Source organism: Natrix helvetica (genome assembly GCF_964273705.1).
Source record: "Natrix helvetica genome assembly, chromosome: 1".
Classification (NCBI taxonomy): domain Eukaryota; kingdom Metazoa; phylum Chordata; class Lepidosauria; order Squamata; family Natricidae; genus Natrix; species Natrix helvetica.
In genome coordinates, this window is record NC_138548.1 from 11,610,881 (window position 1) to 11,625,947 (window position 15,067).

Here is a 15,067-nt window from a genome sequence, read left to right on the forward strand (position 1 = left end):
AAACAAACCGGTAAGTAAAGAAATAAAGCAGTCAAAGAAATAAAGCGGTAAATAAATCAGTAAATCAGCAAATAAATAAATAAATCAGCAAATAAATAAATAAATCAGCAAATAAATAAATAAATAAATCAGCAAATAAATAAATAAATCAGCAAATAAATAAATAAATAAATCAGCAAATAAATAAATAAATAAATCAGCAAATAAATAAATAAATCAGTAAATAAATAAATCAGCAAATAAATAAATAAATCAGCAAATAAATAAATCAGTAAATAAATAAATAAATCAGTAAATAAATCAGTAAATTAAATAAATAAATAAATAAATAAGGCAGGATACAAATAAACGAAATAAAGAGAAAGCAGGAGAGTTACCTTTTTTTTTTTGCAGCAGGAGCGGCGGTGGGGGGGTCTTCCCCAAAGTGCCCCCCCTTACCCCCCCAAATAATAAAATAAAATAAAAGCGTCGTGCGTTTTAATGTCCCCCCCCTCTTCTCCCCCTCCCCCTCCCCCTCTTCTCCCAGCCTTCGCCCGGACCCTCCCCAGAGACGTGAAATTGACTCAAAGAGGCCGGAGCGGCGGCGGCGGCAGCGGCAGGAGCCGCACATGGCGGAAGGTGGGGCTCTCCCCTCGCCGGCCAACCAACCTTGAGCCCGGGTGGGCTCCGCCCCGACGGAAAGGCTGGGGCGGGGGGCGTTGGGCGAAAGCGCCGCGCTTACTTTAGGCTTCCCGGCCAAGTGGCGACAATGTCTCTTTTGGCGAGAGTGGCTAGGAAGCCGGCGGCGGTAGCAGCGGCGTTGCGGAGCCCCGGCAGGAACGGGCGAGCCGGCGGGGAGACCTCTTAATAAAAGTGGGGAGACGGACCACCAAAAAAGAGAGAAAGAGAGAATCTAGCGACCTTTTCTTTCTTTCTTTGCTGCTTGTCTTTTTCTTTCTTTTTTTTTTCCTCTTTTGATTCCGGAACGGGGGATTTAAAAAGAGAGAGAGAGAAAGGTGGGGAGCATGTTTTATCCAGAATCACGTGCGTTTCCAAGCAGGATGGGCATTGCAGCCTTGATCCTAATAAAAAAAAAGAAAATCCTTTAAATTGGGATTTTAAATTGGGTGGGTGGGAGGGAAGGAAGTCTGGGGGAAATCGGCACCCCTGTGCACTCACCTTGCATTTTTTCCCCTCGTATATTCACACACACACACACACACAGGCACACACACACACACGCGTGAGAGCGCACACACCCCTTTCCTCCTCCTCCTCTTGCCTCCTTCTCTCCATCCTCCCCCCTTGCAAGGCTGCTTGTGCCGCTGCGCCTCTGTGTTCTTTCTTCTTCTCGGTTTATATAAGGGAGCTTCTCTCGCATTGTTAGAAGAAAAGAAAAGTAAAAGTGGGAATAAACGCAGGAAAAGTAAAAAAAAAATGGGGGGGGGGCGGAAGGGGAGAGGGGGGGGCGTCTTTTTCTCTCGCAAGTGAGAAACCTGTTGTGTGAATGAGCGAGGGGCGTTCTTGGGAGTTTGCTGGGGAGCGAAGAAAGGGGAGGGGGAAATGAAATAGAAGTACTCCAGAAAAGGAGTTCAAAGGATCCGTTTTATTCATCTGTTTGTCTTATGTTTTTTTAAAGGATACAAACCTCGGCGGGACAGATTCTGTTTAACAAAAAAAAGAGAGAGAAGATACCAAGAAAGAAAGAAAAAAGGGGAAAAAAAGCTCTTTAAAACTGGAAAAATCGGACTACACCCTACTTGTATGTATGTTTGGAACCTTCTTTTTTTTAAAAAGAAAAGTACATTTATTTGATTTTAGCGAAGAGGAGGAGGAGGTGGAAGAAGAGGAAAAAAAGAATTCCTAATTTAATTCTGTTTCTGGGCAACTGCTTGCCATCTGGGAAAGAAAGTGCTGGGCTCTTTGAAAAGCCCCCCCCCTCCCAAAAAATCAAAATCAAAACCAGGAATTGTTTTAATTCCTTCTTCTTCTTTTTTGTGGCTGTTGCCAGGGTTAGACATGGCAGAATCCAGAAGTGATTTCTCTTGAGACTTTGCTTGCTGACTTGACAGCTTTTTCTTGCCTTTTGCCTTCTTGGTGAGATCTGGGAGATGGTTAGAGAGGGGAGGGAGTTGATTTATTTCCATTAAGCGACTTTTTCCTCTGGATTTTTTTTTGCCTCTCTCCTCTTTTTGAAGACCCCCCCCCCTCGGTAGGTGAAGGTCCTTCCAGCCAGGATGCTTGCACGCCTACAAAGAGTTTAAGAAAGGGAGTTCAGGAGGAGAAGGAAGTTTGCAGAGTGCTCCTTTTTAGGAGAGAAGGGAAAAAAAAGGAAAAAAAGAGCAAAACGACCCGCAGCCATCTGTTCCTTAGAAAACAGATTTTTTCCCCCTCCTCCCCCATTTGAAAGCTTGTGATCCCGACTCTGGATCGCTTTGCAAGGAGCTTCCGAAATCTGGATGGACGGTAGGATGCTGCGCCACTTCGTCCCTAAGAAGATCTTAAGAACTGCAAAGGTACCCAGAACTTGCTCCATCTCCGTGCAATAAATTAGGAATCCCACTGTTTTTTTCTCCACACCCCCCTGCAAAAAAAAAGAAAAAAAAAAGAAAAAGAAGTTGGCATCCCGCAAAGGGGGGCGGGAGGGGGGGCTGAGAGAGAGAGAAAGCCAGACGGAGGCGATTAGAGGGGGAGATGACCCCTGCCACTCACCCCCAGACATTTTAAGAAACATGCCAAAATAAAAGGAGAAATGAACTGGGGTCCTTCTTCTTAAAGCATCAAAAAAGCGCTGCAAAAAAAAAAAAAGGAAAGGAAAAGAAAAAATAGGAGAGAGAGAAAAAATCTCCCCCCTCGCAAAAAAAGAAAGGAAGAAAGAAAGAAAGAAAGAAAGGAGGAGGTTAAACCGAGCGCCAATCAAGTAAAATGCAACTTTCGGAGGTAGCGGCGCTTGTGGTTGCCCTCATTGGGGTTTGTGTCTGGACGGAGGACGGGAGCAAAGTTATCTCGGATCGCTACGCGGTGTACTGGAACAAAACCAATCCTAGGTAAGTGGGGGGGGGAAAGGGGGACCAAGCCAAGCTTGGGGGTGAAAAAAAAGGGTGGGGAAAGCTTTTTGTCAGTCCTCACTTGAGTTTGAATGGGGGGAGGCTCTGGGGGGGGAAGAAGAGGTTGGGGAATTGAGGGAGGGGGTCCTTGGACTTTCCCTGTAGTTTGGTATTTTTGGGGTGGGTGGGGAACATTGGACAAAGTGGAAGGAAGAAGAGAAGTTTTCCCACTTTGGATGCCTGAAATGGAGGTAGAAATCCTGTCTCTGGCTCCCCAACCCCCTTTGCAAAAGACATTAACTAGAAAAATTGCTGCAAAGAGACCGCTGGAGGAAATATTTCCAGCTCAGTTCAGGAGGGGGAAAAAATTGCTTCTTCCAAACTATCAACCTTATTATTATTATTTTTTTAAAAAAAATGCATCCCACACTGTGGATCGCTAGTGCAGAGAGGACAGAAGTAGAGTTTGAAAGTGGAGTTTTTATCCTGTCTGGTGTGAGGAAGATTAACCTACAAACTCTTGGGAAGTGACGTGTTTGGTTTTTTTTTTTAAAAAAAAAAATGATGACCAATTTTTTTTTGGGGGGGGGGGGCTCATTTTTGGCTGGCAGAGAGATGCTATTTTGGTCTCTTTCTAGCTCAGCTCAGTTCTGGTGTCATATCTGGGTTTGTCTGGAAGTTCAGATCAGGCAAACCCATCTTCCTAAAATTTGTCATGATGATTGCAAATTGTATACTACTAAGGGCTGGAAGAATACCTTGCATAAATCACTTTGGGTCTCTTTTTTGCAAATTGATATTTGCTTAGTCATGGCTGGGGAGGGGTGGCATTATTGTGAATGCTTATTCCTGGATATATTTTTTTTAGCAAAAAATTGGGTCAGGTCGTCTTTCTCTTACCAAAGTCCCTGGAGGCCAAGAACGCTAGGTTTGCTTAAATTTCACATCCCTTTGCTATTTTCAGGCTAACTTGGATATATTTCACTGGGGTGCCCTCTGTCTCTCATCTCTCCCCCCCATGCTTCAAGTCCCCCAAATAATTCAACATTTGAGGGTATGGACAAACAAACATACACACACTCAGTCACGGACAAGCAGCTGTCCTACATTTTGGCACCTTGTTGAAAATAAGAAATATTTAAATCAGTCATCCAGAAGTCAGTTCTAGGAAGTCATAAGACTGTGCAGCCAAGGAGAACAATTTTCTGAAGCGGTGCAGACTGTAAAATCAATTATATGTCACTTAAGGTCTCGATCTTGTCAAATTAAAACAGTTTTCTACTGTGCCTCTCTCGCTTTCTCGCTCCCCTTAACCACTTTGGATGGAAATATGGTTTTCTTTCGTTCTTTTTTTTTTTAACTTGCTGGACCAAATAGGCAGACCTTATTATCTTTTCCCCACCACAGCTCCAAGAGGAAAGTTTTATATTTCCAATTTAGATGGGGAGGAGTTTCCTTAATGTTCCTGTAGGATATTTCTAAATGTGACGGTACCTAAAACTGAGCATTTTTTGAAGAGTCAGGCTGGCAAATGTTAGAAGCTCACCCAAAGATGGTGACCAGAAACAGATTTTTGGTGAAGGGCACGGCAGTTGATTATATTTTTTTGTTCGGGGGTGGCTGGGTGAGATTGTTTTTGTCCACTTCTGATATAAAGAGCCCTAATTGGCAAACTGGTTGGGTTATAATGATCAGGTAAACCCAACGTTTCTAGAATGTGGGGCATGTTTACGCCATCCTTGTCCATGTCTGTCTGTAGTGGCTTGTAATGTGAACGCAAAGTGTTTAAATGAGTCTTCTGACTCTTCCTAGGTCCAAAGCTAAGCATTCAGAAGTGACTTTTCTCCCCCCTTGCTGAGGGGCTTGTAACAGCTTTCTGAAGTAGCTGAAACAGGCTGTTGGATGACAGCCAAATCTTTGATTGCTCATAATGGACAGGATCTTAACCCCAAAATAACAGCTTCTTCCTTTAATCTTAGCAAACGGCGAGCCCACCCTCTAAAAAAAATGAAAAAAAAAACTTTCGGAAAAAGTGATTCTTATTCATCCTCCCTTGAAGGAGAAGCTTGCATTAACTTCCCCCCCTCCCCCGTTTAGTATTTCATACATTGAATTTAGTGTTTCTAAATGGTGCATCGCTTCTGAATCTTCCATGGGTGCATCTTTTTCTCTTTAACTCTGAAATCTTAGGAAACCTTTTTTTTTCTCTTTCCTTTGAGCCCAACTATAAAAAGGGAGCAAGGAGAAGTTCCTCCTTTATCCAGACAAAAAGACTAGTTTCTCAATACAATATTCATTTATTGAGAGCAAAAGCTAAAAAAAGAAATCCCCACAAAATTAGCGGTCCGTGGAATACTTTTAGGGAACCACGGGAAAAATTATGCCTGCAGGTTTTTTTTTTTTTTTTGTGAGTGCCTTGGCTACGGTGGAGGGTTTTGTGTTTCTTGGCACAAGTTGTGTTGTGACACTTGTTTTCAACGCCTCTTAGCTACCTGCTGATGGGTCAGGACTATGTTTAATGTGTGCAGAAATGGACTGGGGTGTCTTCCGATTATGGAAAGGCCCACAACAGATGGAAGCTTGGGAGTCTGAATTGTTTGCTGGCAGCCCACTTTTCACCTAAAAAATAAAAAAAAATCTCCCCATTGGATATGAATGCCCCAACCTGCAGATTTCGGGGGCTCTTAATGGAAGGGTACTCTTGGTTTGTTCACAACTCGGAGTCTTTACGAGAGAAATATTTTCTCCTCTGCCCTTCCTGCCATGGGGAATAAAGAGCTTCATTCTCCAACAAAATGCCTTGGGTTTGAAGGAAACTGGAGCCTGATTTCAAGGCAAACCTACATACTGTAAGGACGTAGAGGAGAAGTTTAGAGGCCATCTTGGAGATGATGGCTGAGATTTGAGGGAAGTTATCTCTGGAGACCAACATACTCTCTTGGCAAAAGCTGGACCAACTTTTGGTCTTTGCCATCATAGTTTAGTAACCTGAAGCACTGGGCATAATTTAATCTTTTCAATTTGGGAGTAATGGGGTAGTTGAGGCCAACCTACATGGATTATTTTTCTCACGGAGGAATTCTACATTTGTTTTACTAGACATTAACTTCTTTCATTCCCCCCCCCCCCATTTTCCCCACTGTTTGCATTGCTATTTCCACTTTTTTCCCCCTCACCTCAAAATCCCAAAGAGATGAATTTGCCTGATTTGGGCTGATTTTTATTTTATTTTTAAAAAGCCGGTGGGCCACTGATCTTCATTGAACCTTGTCTTTAAAAACGCATCCTTTATTTTGTCAATGTTTGCGTGGCTTTCTTTGTGTGACGTGGAAGATATTTTATGGCAACTTGAGTTTTCCAGGGTTTATTTTTGGGTCTGGCTGGCCCCCTCCCTCCCATGTCTTACATCATTGATAATTATGATTATCTACTTCCTGATTCTTGGCTTTGTAAAAATCAGTGGGGCCTTTTAGTGGGAATATCTGAAAGGTCCTGGATGCAGCTTTGAAGAGAAATGTGAAATATTTGGAGTCAACTGTTCTGTTTCCCCACCCAAAAAATTGGAAAATGTTACAAACTCTTATAAATTGAAGAAAAAAAATGTGCCTAATAATGCAGAGACACTAGAACTAAATTAATATTTTTTTTTCATCATCTTACCAGTACTTTATACATAGTTTGAGCGAATGCTGGTGGATTATCCTAATAATCATGCAGATTGGGGCTGTGTTATTTTTCCGTGAATTTGCCTAGGGAAACAAACCCAACTTCCTAGTTTATTCTCATAGTGTTAGCGTTCGCAGGTAAAACTTAACCATCATGACCACAATTGCTCTTTCCTCTCCCCCCCCCCCCCCCCCAAACCAAAGCAAATCAGAGGTGCAAAAATAGTTTGCAGGGACGGGGTTGCAAAAGAGGCCGGTTTTGATTCTAATGGATCACAATAGCAAAATCCAGCTAGCAGTTCTTTCACATTTCATGGTGTCACTTTTGTGGAAAGTGTGTCAGTTGTGTTGAAACTTAAGTGAGTAAGAGTTTGTATCGCTAAGACAGTGCTGGGCGAGCTCCCCTACCCTTTAGAGTGGCAAAAGGTGTCGATTGAGGGAATCCTTTCCTGAAAGAACTTGGAAAATAAGAATTTCAAAGTAGATCTTGCTCAGTGCTTGAGGAAAAAAAGATAGTCCGTCCTCCCCCTTAGTTTTGAATAATATCCATAACTGACTGAGATAGTTTTAGCCGCTGAAAAATAATGGTTTATGGTTCAATAGTAGGAAAAGAAGATCCTCAATAAGACAAATGCACCTTGGTCTGAAATTCTAGATTTGCGTATAAATCCACTACAAAGTCCTGAATGTACAGTGGAAATTAGGAAACTGAAGAGATGAAGTCAAGATCATATACCTTTTTCCCCCCCTCTTGGAAGGCTGAGGAAGACCTGAGGATGTAAAAATCCCACAAAACCTTCCACATCTATAATTTCCCTTCCTCTGCAGCTCTCTTTCCCCCTTTCCCCCTTTTATTATTCCCCTCTGAAAGCCACCGTTTCTCGTCTTGTGACACATTTGCCTCCTCGTCTGAGGAAAGGGGATGCCTTCCTTGATAATTGTGTCTAAATTAAAAATCAATTGTAAATTGAGACACCGGGAACTTCGCCCATTCTGAATGTAATTTTTGATCACCCGCAGGCATGCTTGATATCACCGACCCATCAGCGTGTTTTATGTGGTGGCCACGGGTCTGGAGAACATTTGAGAGATGTTTATTAAATATGTCTCTGTGTAGGCTGTTGATTGAAATATCGGCAGGTGGGAAAGGTTAGGCGTTAGACAAGGGTGGAGAGTCCCGTGTGTGTTTAAATGATGTGTGTGTGTGTGTGTGTGTGTGTGTGTGTGTCTGTATATTTGGGGTGGGGTAATGGTGGTGGAGTGGTGTTTTAAATTTGAAATTCCTCAAGCCAAGCTGAGGTTGAATTAAAAAAAAACAAAACCTAGGCATCGTAGATACCTGCTGTCATCCCAGGAAAACGGCCGCCATGTTACATTTCCAGCAAGGAAAAACATCCTGAGATAGGTTTGCTTCTTGAGCAGAATTCTACTTGCGGTTTCCAATAAGCCAACTTGAGATTCACAAAGAAGACTAAGGATGGTTGTCCACTTTGGAGCACCAAACTTCACATATGACCAAGAAAATCTTGAAGGATAGCTTCCTTCTGGCTTTTCTCGTGCCACCACCTTTGTTTTAGTAAATTTAGGAATACTGCCTTTGCACCAGAACAGCATTCGATTTGAAATATCAAACGTACTTTGCAAATAGGTGGGTGTTTTGTTTGTTTGGCAATGCTGTGCCGAGTTGCTTTCTTTACTCTGGAGCTTTGCAGAAGGATTCCTTAACTGGCAATCATTTGGGTCAAAGGGTTGGCCTGTCTTCTGATTGTAAAATCGCCAAGGGTTCAAACAACTTTGGGTTGAGTATGGATAGATGCCAAACCCAAGTGCCCGCAAAGATTGGGTGGTGACCCATAATTCGGTGTAGGTAACCCCTGTGATTTTGGTGGTGGGGGTTTGTGTCTGGGAGCTGGATGGGCTTCGGAGTCGAGATGTCCCCATTCCGTGCAAGAGCTGAGATGCTGTTAGAAACCCAAGCACATTTCTGTTCTTTGTGATGGTCTGACCAGAGAAATCATTTCCAAAGTATCAGAGATAAAGATTTGTCATTGTTGTTCACGCCACCTGCCACAGTGTAATGGGCAGTTTTAGTGTAATTCTAGAATGACAGTTTCCTTGCTACCAGATGAATTCCCAAGGAGACCACTACATAGCTACCTATCTATCTATCTATCTGCAGAAGGAAAAAGTGAGGGGGGAAATAGAGAGATGGGTAAATGGTTGGCTATTTTCTCTCTCAATTGGCAACGTAGATCCATCCCATTATTTTATTTTCCTTTGCCCTTCTGGCCTGTATTTAGCCACACAAATGTTTCTCTTGTTCAATTGTTGTTATTATTTCTTCCAAAAGAGCTTTCACTGATGGGACTGTTGTTTCAATCCTCTCAGTGTCTCTCTCCCTCCTTCTCTTCTCCCCCTCAAATATAAATGACTCAAAATTCTCAGCAAATTTGTAGAATTACGGGAAATCAGTTTGCAATCTTGTGAATATTTCTGGAGACGACCACTGGGCAGTGGGTTGACTCAGATTTCTCCGTAAGAGAATGAATGGTGTTAAAGATTCATCTGCTGATCTGAATAAATTCTTAAGATCAGTTTTTGGTGGTTCCACGAAGCTTCCTAATTTCGGAAGGAATCGGATGCTAGGTACTGCATTTTGGGGAGAAGGAATAAGGGAGAGAGTGTCTTCTCCTCAAATCACCTGTGATTTCCATTGTGGTATCTCCCAAAAACAAAAGATGAAGGCATTAGAAGGAAACTGAAGTTAGGACCTTCGGTGGTGAATCACTATAAGAGAGAGCTCTGAGGATGGGAAGGAAACAACAGCAACTTAGAGCATAATTAACAACAAGCCCATGTAGACTTCAGGGTCCCTCTTCTCTGGAGAAAAGATGGCTTCCCTTCCAGTCTGGCATTCTTGGAAAAAGGTTTTTAAAGACCCCATCTGAGTGAAATGACTAATAAATAAGCATTGACCTGGTTCAGTTTCTGAGCTTCTGCCTATTCATCTTTTACCTTCTCAAGAAGAAACCTGCCTTTTGAGGTTCATCATGAATTTTTCTTGCTGAATTATATCCCACTTTATTGATAATTTAATTTAGTAAGTAAAAAAAATTGTAAATGTGACAATTTGTGGGGTTCCCCCCCTACTCTGCTTAATGTTTGGGGTATTTCACCCAGCTCTTTCTTGTGATGGTAGCTTCATCCTTCTGAAGATCCATTATGGTCTTCAATTGTTCTGAAATAGGCAAGCAGACTAAGAATGGGATGGACAAGAAGGTATGAAAAGAAAATCAGAAAGATGATTTCCCCCCCTCCATAATCTTTTCATTTGGCTGAAATCAGGGTTGGAAAGTCCCTGATTTCTCCACCACTACAATAAAATAATTCTTCTTTTGAAGAACACAGGCGAAATAAGAGGGTACAGCAGAAAAATCCAGCCGAACTGAAAACATCTCCCTATTCTTCCTGTTCTGGAAGAGTGGCACCATCATTTCTTTCATTTCTTTTATTTATTTAAAAGGTTTGTGTGGCCGCCTGTCTTAAAACACAACAAATACCTCCCTTCCGACGTAGTTGCTATAAAAAGCCAAATTTTTACAGCAACATTGAGACCCACAGTCCACCTGGAGGCATTCAATTCTTCCACCATCTTTATTCTCTTCTCCAAGAGGTGGACTTTTTCTCTCTCTCTCTTTTACCTATCCTTTCCTTATCAATTAAATAAAACTATTGATTAAAAGTGTTTGCTTACCCGTTAACAATCAAAAAGACTCCATGGTCTACAGCACAAGTCAAGCCAAAAAAAATAAAATAAAATCCACGGTGAAGATATGGAAATCTCCATGGCATAGAATCTAGTAGTCCTCCTCATCAATAACAAACAATGGGTAAAAAAAATAACCAGAATAGCCTTCAGAGACAAGCAATTAGGGTTGGCGCTAAGTTAAACTACCTTTCTGGAAAAGATTTGCCTTAACCACCTTCCATCAGGAATCTGTGATTATAATTCCCAAAGTGGATTTCAGGTTAAAATAAGTGGGATGAACATTCGTTTCCTATTTGGTTTTTCCTCCCCCCCCCCAAAAAAAAACCCCAACACAATTTATGGAAGATACCTACAAAGTGTGTCCTTATTAGGTATATTCCATCACGGATTTTAAAGAAGCTGGATCTCCAACTTTGGGTTGTTTTCTAGACAGAACACAACAATATTAAGAAACGAAGGAGGAATGTAACGTGGCCCCTCAAGTTACAAGCTCTTGTTTGTTTTCTTTTTTCTTCTGGTCAAGTTTCTAGTCCACTTGTTTGTTTGTTTTTTATTTTTATTTTTTCAATGCTTTTGTAATCCCACCCACCGCATCCCTGTAGTCTAAAAGCTGATCACTATAAACCATTTACAAATTCTAGGGATTATGAGGGTGACATGAGTGTTTGTTTGTTTTCTGATGGGAAAATGTACGGTGGCCACTCAGTTACAAGCCTGTTTGTTTTCTGATGAGAGAGGTATCTCAGTTTATTTCCCCAGTATACCCTTGACTATAAATCATAGAAACCTTTGCAGGATTATGCAGGGAGGGCCTATTTTTGGTGTGTGGGTGTGGGTGTATACGGTTATTCTTTTGACCTGCTCTTGCACGTACATTAACATTAATTCCTTGCCACATTTCATCCCTGTTTTCCATTCATTTTTTAAAGGGGATCTGTGTCCCCTTTCAGGGTAGGGAATCTGTTATCTCCCTGCCCAGCATCTTAACTTGAAGTGGGTCCATTTATTCTCCACCCATCCTCAAATTTTCGCTCTTGATCACCCCAGATCCAATTTAAACCAAACCTTTTCTACCGGCTTTTACCGGTAGGGAAACAAAAAATAACGAATCTCCCTGCTCCTTCCTCCCACCCCCGTCCCCGAATCGGGGCAGAGTTCCTCAAAGGCCATTATGCCCCCTTAAAAAAAAAAAAAGTTATCATTTTAAAATGCATTCCCCCACCCCACCCCACCCCCATCCTGCCTTCCTTTTCAAATATCCAGTTGGCCTGCCCATTCTCCCAAACCGTTAAATCCTCTTTATTGGTTCTTTGAGCTGCCTCAGCCGGGCGGTTAATAAACAGCAGATGCAAACAAGGTCCAATTTCTCTCTCTGGGGGACACAATTGTGTTTCCCCACAGGTTATATATTTGGCTGCCTTGTGTGCTGAATTCTAAGCGAAAGGTGGGCTCGGTTAGGCTGTCGTTGGTCTACACTTGCCTTCTCCGATCGTCTCATTGGTTTGAGTCTTGGGGTTGAAGGTTTTGGGGTGCAAATAAAGGCAGAGCTCGTCAACCCTCCCGGTTCTAAATTGTAGCACAGCTCGGCTTACACCTTCGGTTTTGCACCACCATCTTGGTTTTAGCACGTAGGCATGTGTGAACTGAACACCTAATGGGCTATCTCAGTGTGCTGTTTTTAAAAAGAAACACGCCAGGATTTCGGTGACATACGTAGACATATATTTAGGTTAGAGGTCTTTCTGCCTTGATGGTTTAACCAACCCATGTGTCTTGCTTGTGTTAGGCATCTCTGTTTCCCTCGTTTGGTGCTTTTGTCCTAATTACAAGAAATCATTATATAACAGTAGCTGTACAGCTGAAGAAAATACGAACATCTGTATCCCCATAGACGGGTATTTCAGTGGAACGTACTTTACAGAAGTACAAGAAAAAAAGTCATAAGGGTGTATTTATATTATACATATGCATATATTTTGTGACTGTGTGATTGTTCACCCAAATGTACATACACATGGTGTTTTGTCTTTCATTTTGATACTCATGTTGAATATTTTCTTAGATCAAGATGCTGTGTGTCTAATCAACAAAACCATGCTATTTAAAGGTGATGTTTATTGCATATAAACATCCAGTAAAGTGTGTGTGTATATATATATGCATGTGTTTGTGTGCGTGCATGTGTGTGTATATGCATGTATATATGTATATGTATGTATGCATATATGCATGTATGTATGCATGCATGCATGTATGTATGTATATCTGTATAAATGTATAAATGTATAAATGTATATTTGTATTTTCATAGATTTTCACGGGTGTAGGTATGCTAGTCTTGTTGTATTTGGGTCTTTTCCCATTATATATATATATATATATATATATATATATATATATATATATATATATATATATATATATATATATATATATATATATATATATATATATATATATATATATGCATATGCATATGCATATGCATATATATGCATATATTATGTATAATACATATGTACACATGTAGACTCATATGTAATACATAGACACATACACTATATTACATACACATATATACATGTATTGCAAACATAGACATATATGTATATACACATATCTACATGTATATACTAAGCATATATTACACATACTTATACATAAATATGTTACATACACACACACGCACACACACATGTATATGTCTACTCATCTTTTTTTAATGTTTGATCAGTAAAAATGACACAAGAGAATAATAACAGCTGAAAAGATGATTCCCCGAGCTTATGATTTACATTTTGTCTGTGTAAAGGAGAGAAGAACAGAGAATGAAAAATAGAGTCAATGGTTTAACTAGAACTGGAAAGGGGTACAAATTACTGGCTATTTTACAATGGGTGGGGTACTAACCAGAAAGCGGGTGGGGGGGAATCAAATAAAGAAGAACATTAGGTATAAATTAATTACCTCTACCGCTACAAATTTCATTTGAAGTAGGTAGGATAAGGACAATGGATTAACGCCAAAGGTTTTGCGAAAAGGGTGAGGTTTGCAAAGAGGTTCAGATAGAAAGAAGAAAGTGTATAAATAGAAATTGTGTGTGTCTGTGTGTGTGATATTTCCTTGTTTTAAGTATGATCCCCTAACCCCTACGATATGACAAATTGTTCATATTTCGGGTCACTCCTGATTTTAGTGGACTCCATAATAATCTTTCACAATAACACTGATGCAACTAATTCCTTCCACCCCGTTTCCCCCCTCTAGTATATGACTTCAAATTGTAGAGTTCATGGTGCCAGAAAACCATTTTTATTTTCTTCTGCTCATTTCTGCATCCATCTGCAAACAGTCATCTATGTCTTTAAGCCATTTAAGAGTTGCTGGTGGTGTCACCGGTTCACTCTTGAATTATAGCTTGGGGATAAGATATTTTTCTCCCCTCTTTTATTTCTGACTTAACCCAACCGTATTGGCTGTCAAGAAAGAAAAATGGCTCAGATTTGCTAACCCCCCCCCCAATTCCCTTCCCTAATTTTCTTGAAATTTCATTTTTAGGGGCCCTAAACAAATCCAAATTTTCAGCTCGCTTCCGTTCCCAAATTCCGAATGAACACGTAACCAAAAATTCAGTGGCCATTGCTCATTCTGACTTTGGTGTTTTATCTCCTTAATTTTGTACTAACAAAATATCTAGACGGGGGTTGGGTGGGTCACAATTTCCCCGGGAATCTCAAGCAATTTAGAGAAAGGTTGCAAAATTGGTTTAAAGTTAACCACTTATTTTTCTTCCTCTGGTAAGCCTATATACATAGTTCTCCTTCGCTAGGGTGAATCCCTGTTGACCTTGTCCTGGCAAAAGGGGGAACAGATTTGAAGAGACTCCAGTTTTGCTGCCCAAACCATCCGTTTTATTCACGGAAGTGGCTGAAAAACATTTATTTCTCATTTAAATTAGTGGTCACACTATTGGAAATAGTATCTCTGTACATAATCCTTGCTGTGCATGGTTACATTGAAGTAGGACTTAATTTTGTGTGGGCACATTTAAGATAGTGCTTATTAGCGCCAGAGGTGAACACTTACCCAGGCGTTAATGCATATTATTTGAGTTATTTTTATTTTTAAATGTTTGCAATACAGTTAAGGATTTAAGGATTTTTTTTTTCTCCGTTGGATATTGGAAGGTGGGAAATCTTTGATCCGGTGACGCTGTCACAATTTTGGGTTTAGTTTTTTTTTCGCGTTACAGCTGTTTATGTCAAAGGGACTCACGGCGCCACACTCTTAATCTGGTTAAATTAAAAATCTAGAAGTTGCATTCACATATCCCAGGCAGGATTAATTTTAACCTTGGTTTGGTGTGGGGTTTTGGTGTGGCTTGGTGGGGTAGACCGAGCTTTATGCTTTAGGTTATGGTTTTGAAAATAGGCGAATGCCTTAAGAAGATTAAACACATTGCATGAATGCAGCCATAGAGCATAGGGGGGAAATGTTTTTCTTGGAAGGAAGACCTCTTTAAAATTATTAGATTGTAGCTTTGTGGGGAAGGCACCGAAGTACTGAAAATGAGACCGAGAAATAAAAAAAAACTGATTAAGTCTTTA

At 40.8% G+C, this 15,067-nt stretch overlaps 2 protein-coding genes across 2 annotated transcripts in view; both read left to right on the forward strand.

Annotated features, from left to right (window-relative positions):
- The window catches only part of STK11 (serine/threonine kinase 11), a 608,695-nt gene that overhangs the window by 575,761 nt on the left and 17,867 nt on the right, over window positions 1–15,067 (forward strand). The gene's annotated exons all lie outside the window — the stretch shown is intronic.
- The window catches only part of EFNA2 (ephrin A2), a 331,852-nt gene continuing 317,491 nt past the window's right edge, over window positions 707–15,067 (forward strand). Inside the window, exons 1-2 of the mRNA XM_081960373.1 lie at window positions 707–852; window positions 1,619–3,026. Of these exons, the coding sequence (XP_081816499.1) occupies window positions 2,905–3,026 (122 nt within the window). The 5' untranslated portion in view covers window positions 707–852; window positions 1,619–2,904. The remainder of the gene's footprint in view (window positions 853–1,618; window positions 3,027–15,067) is intronic.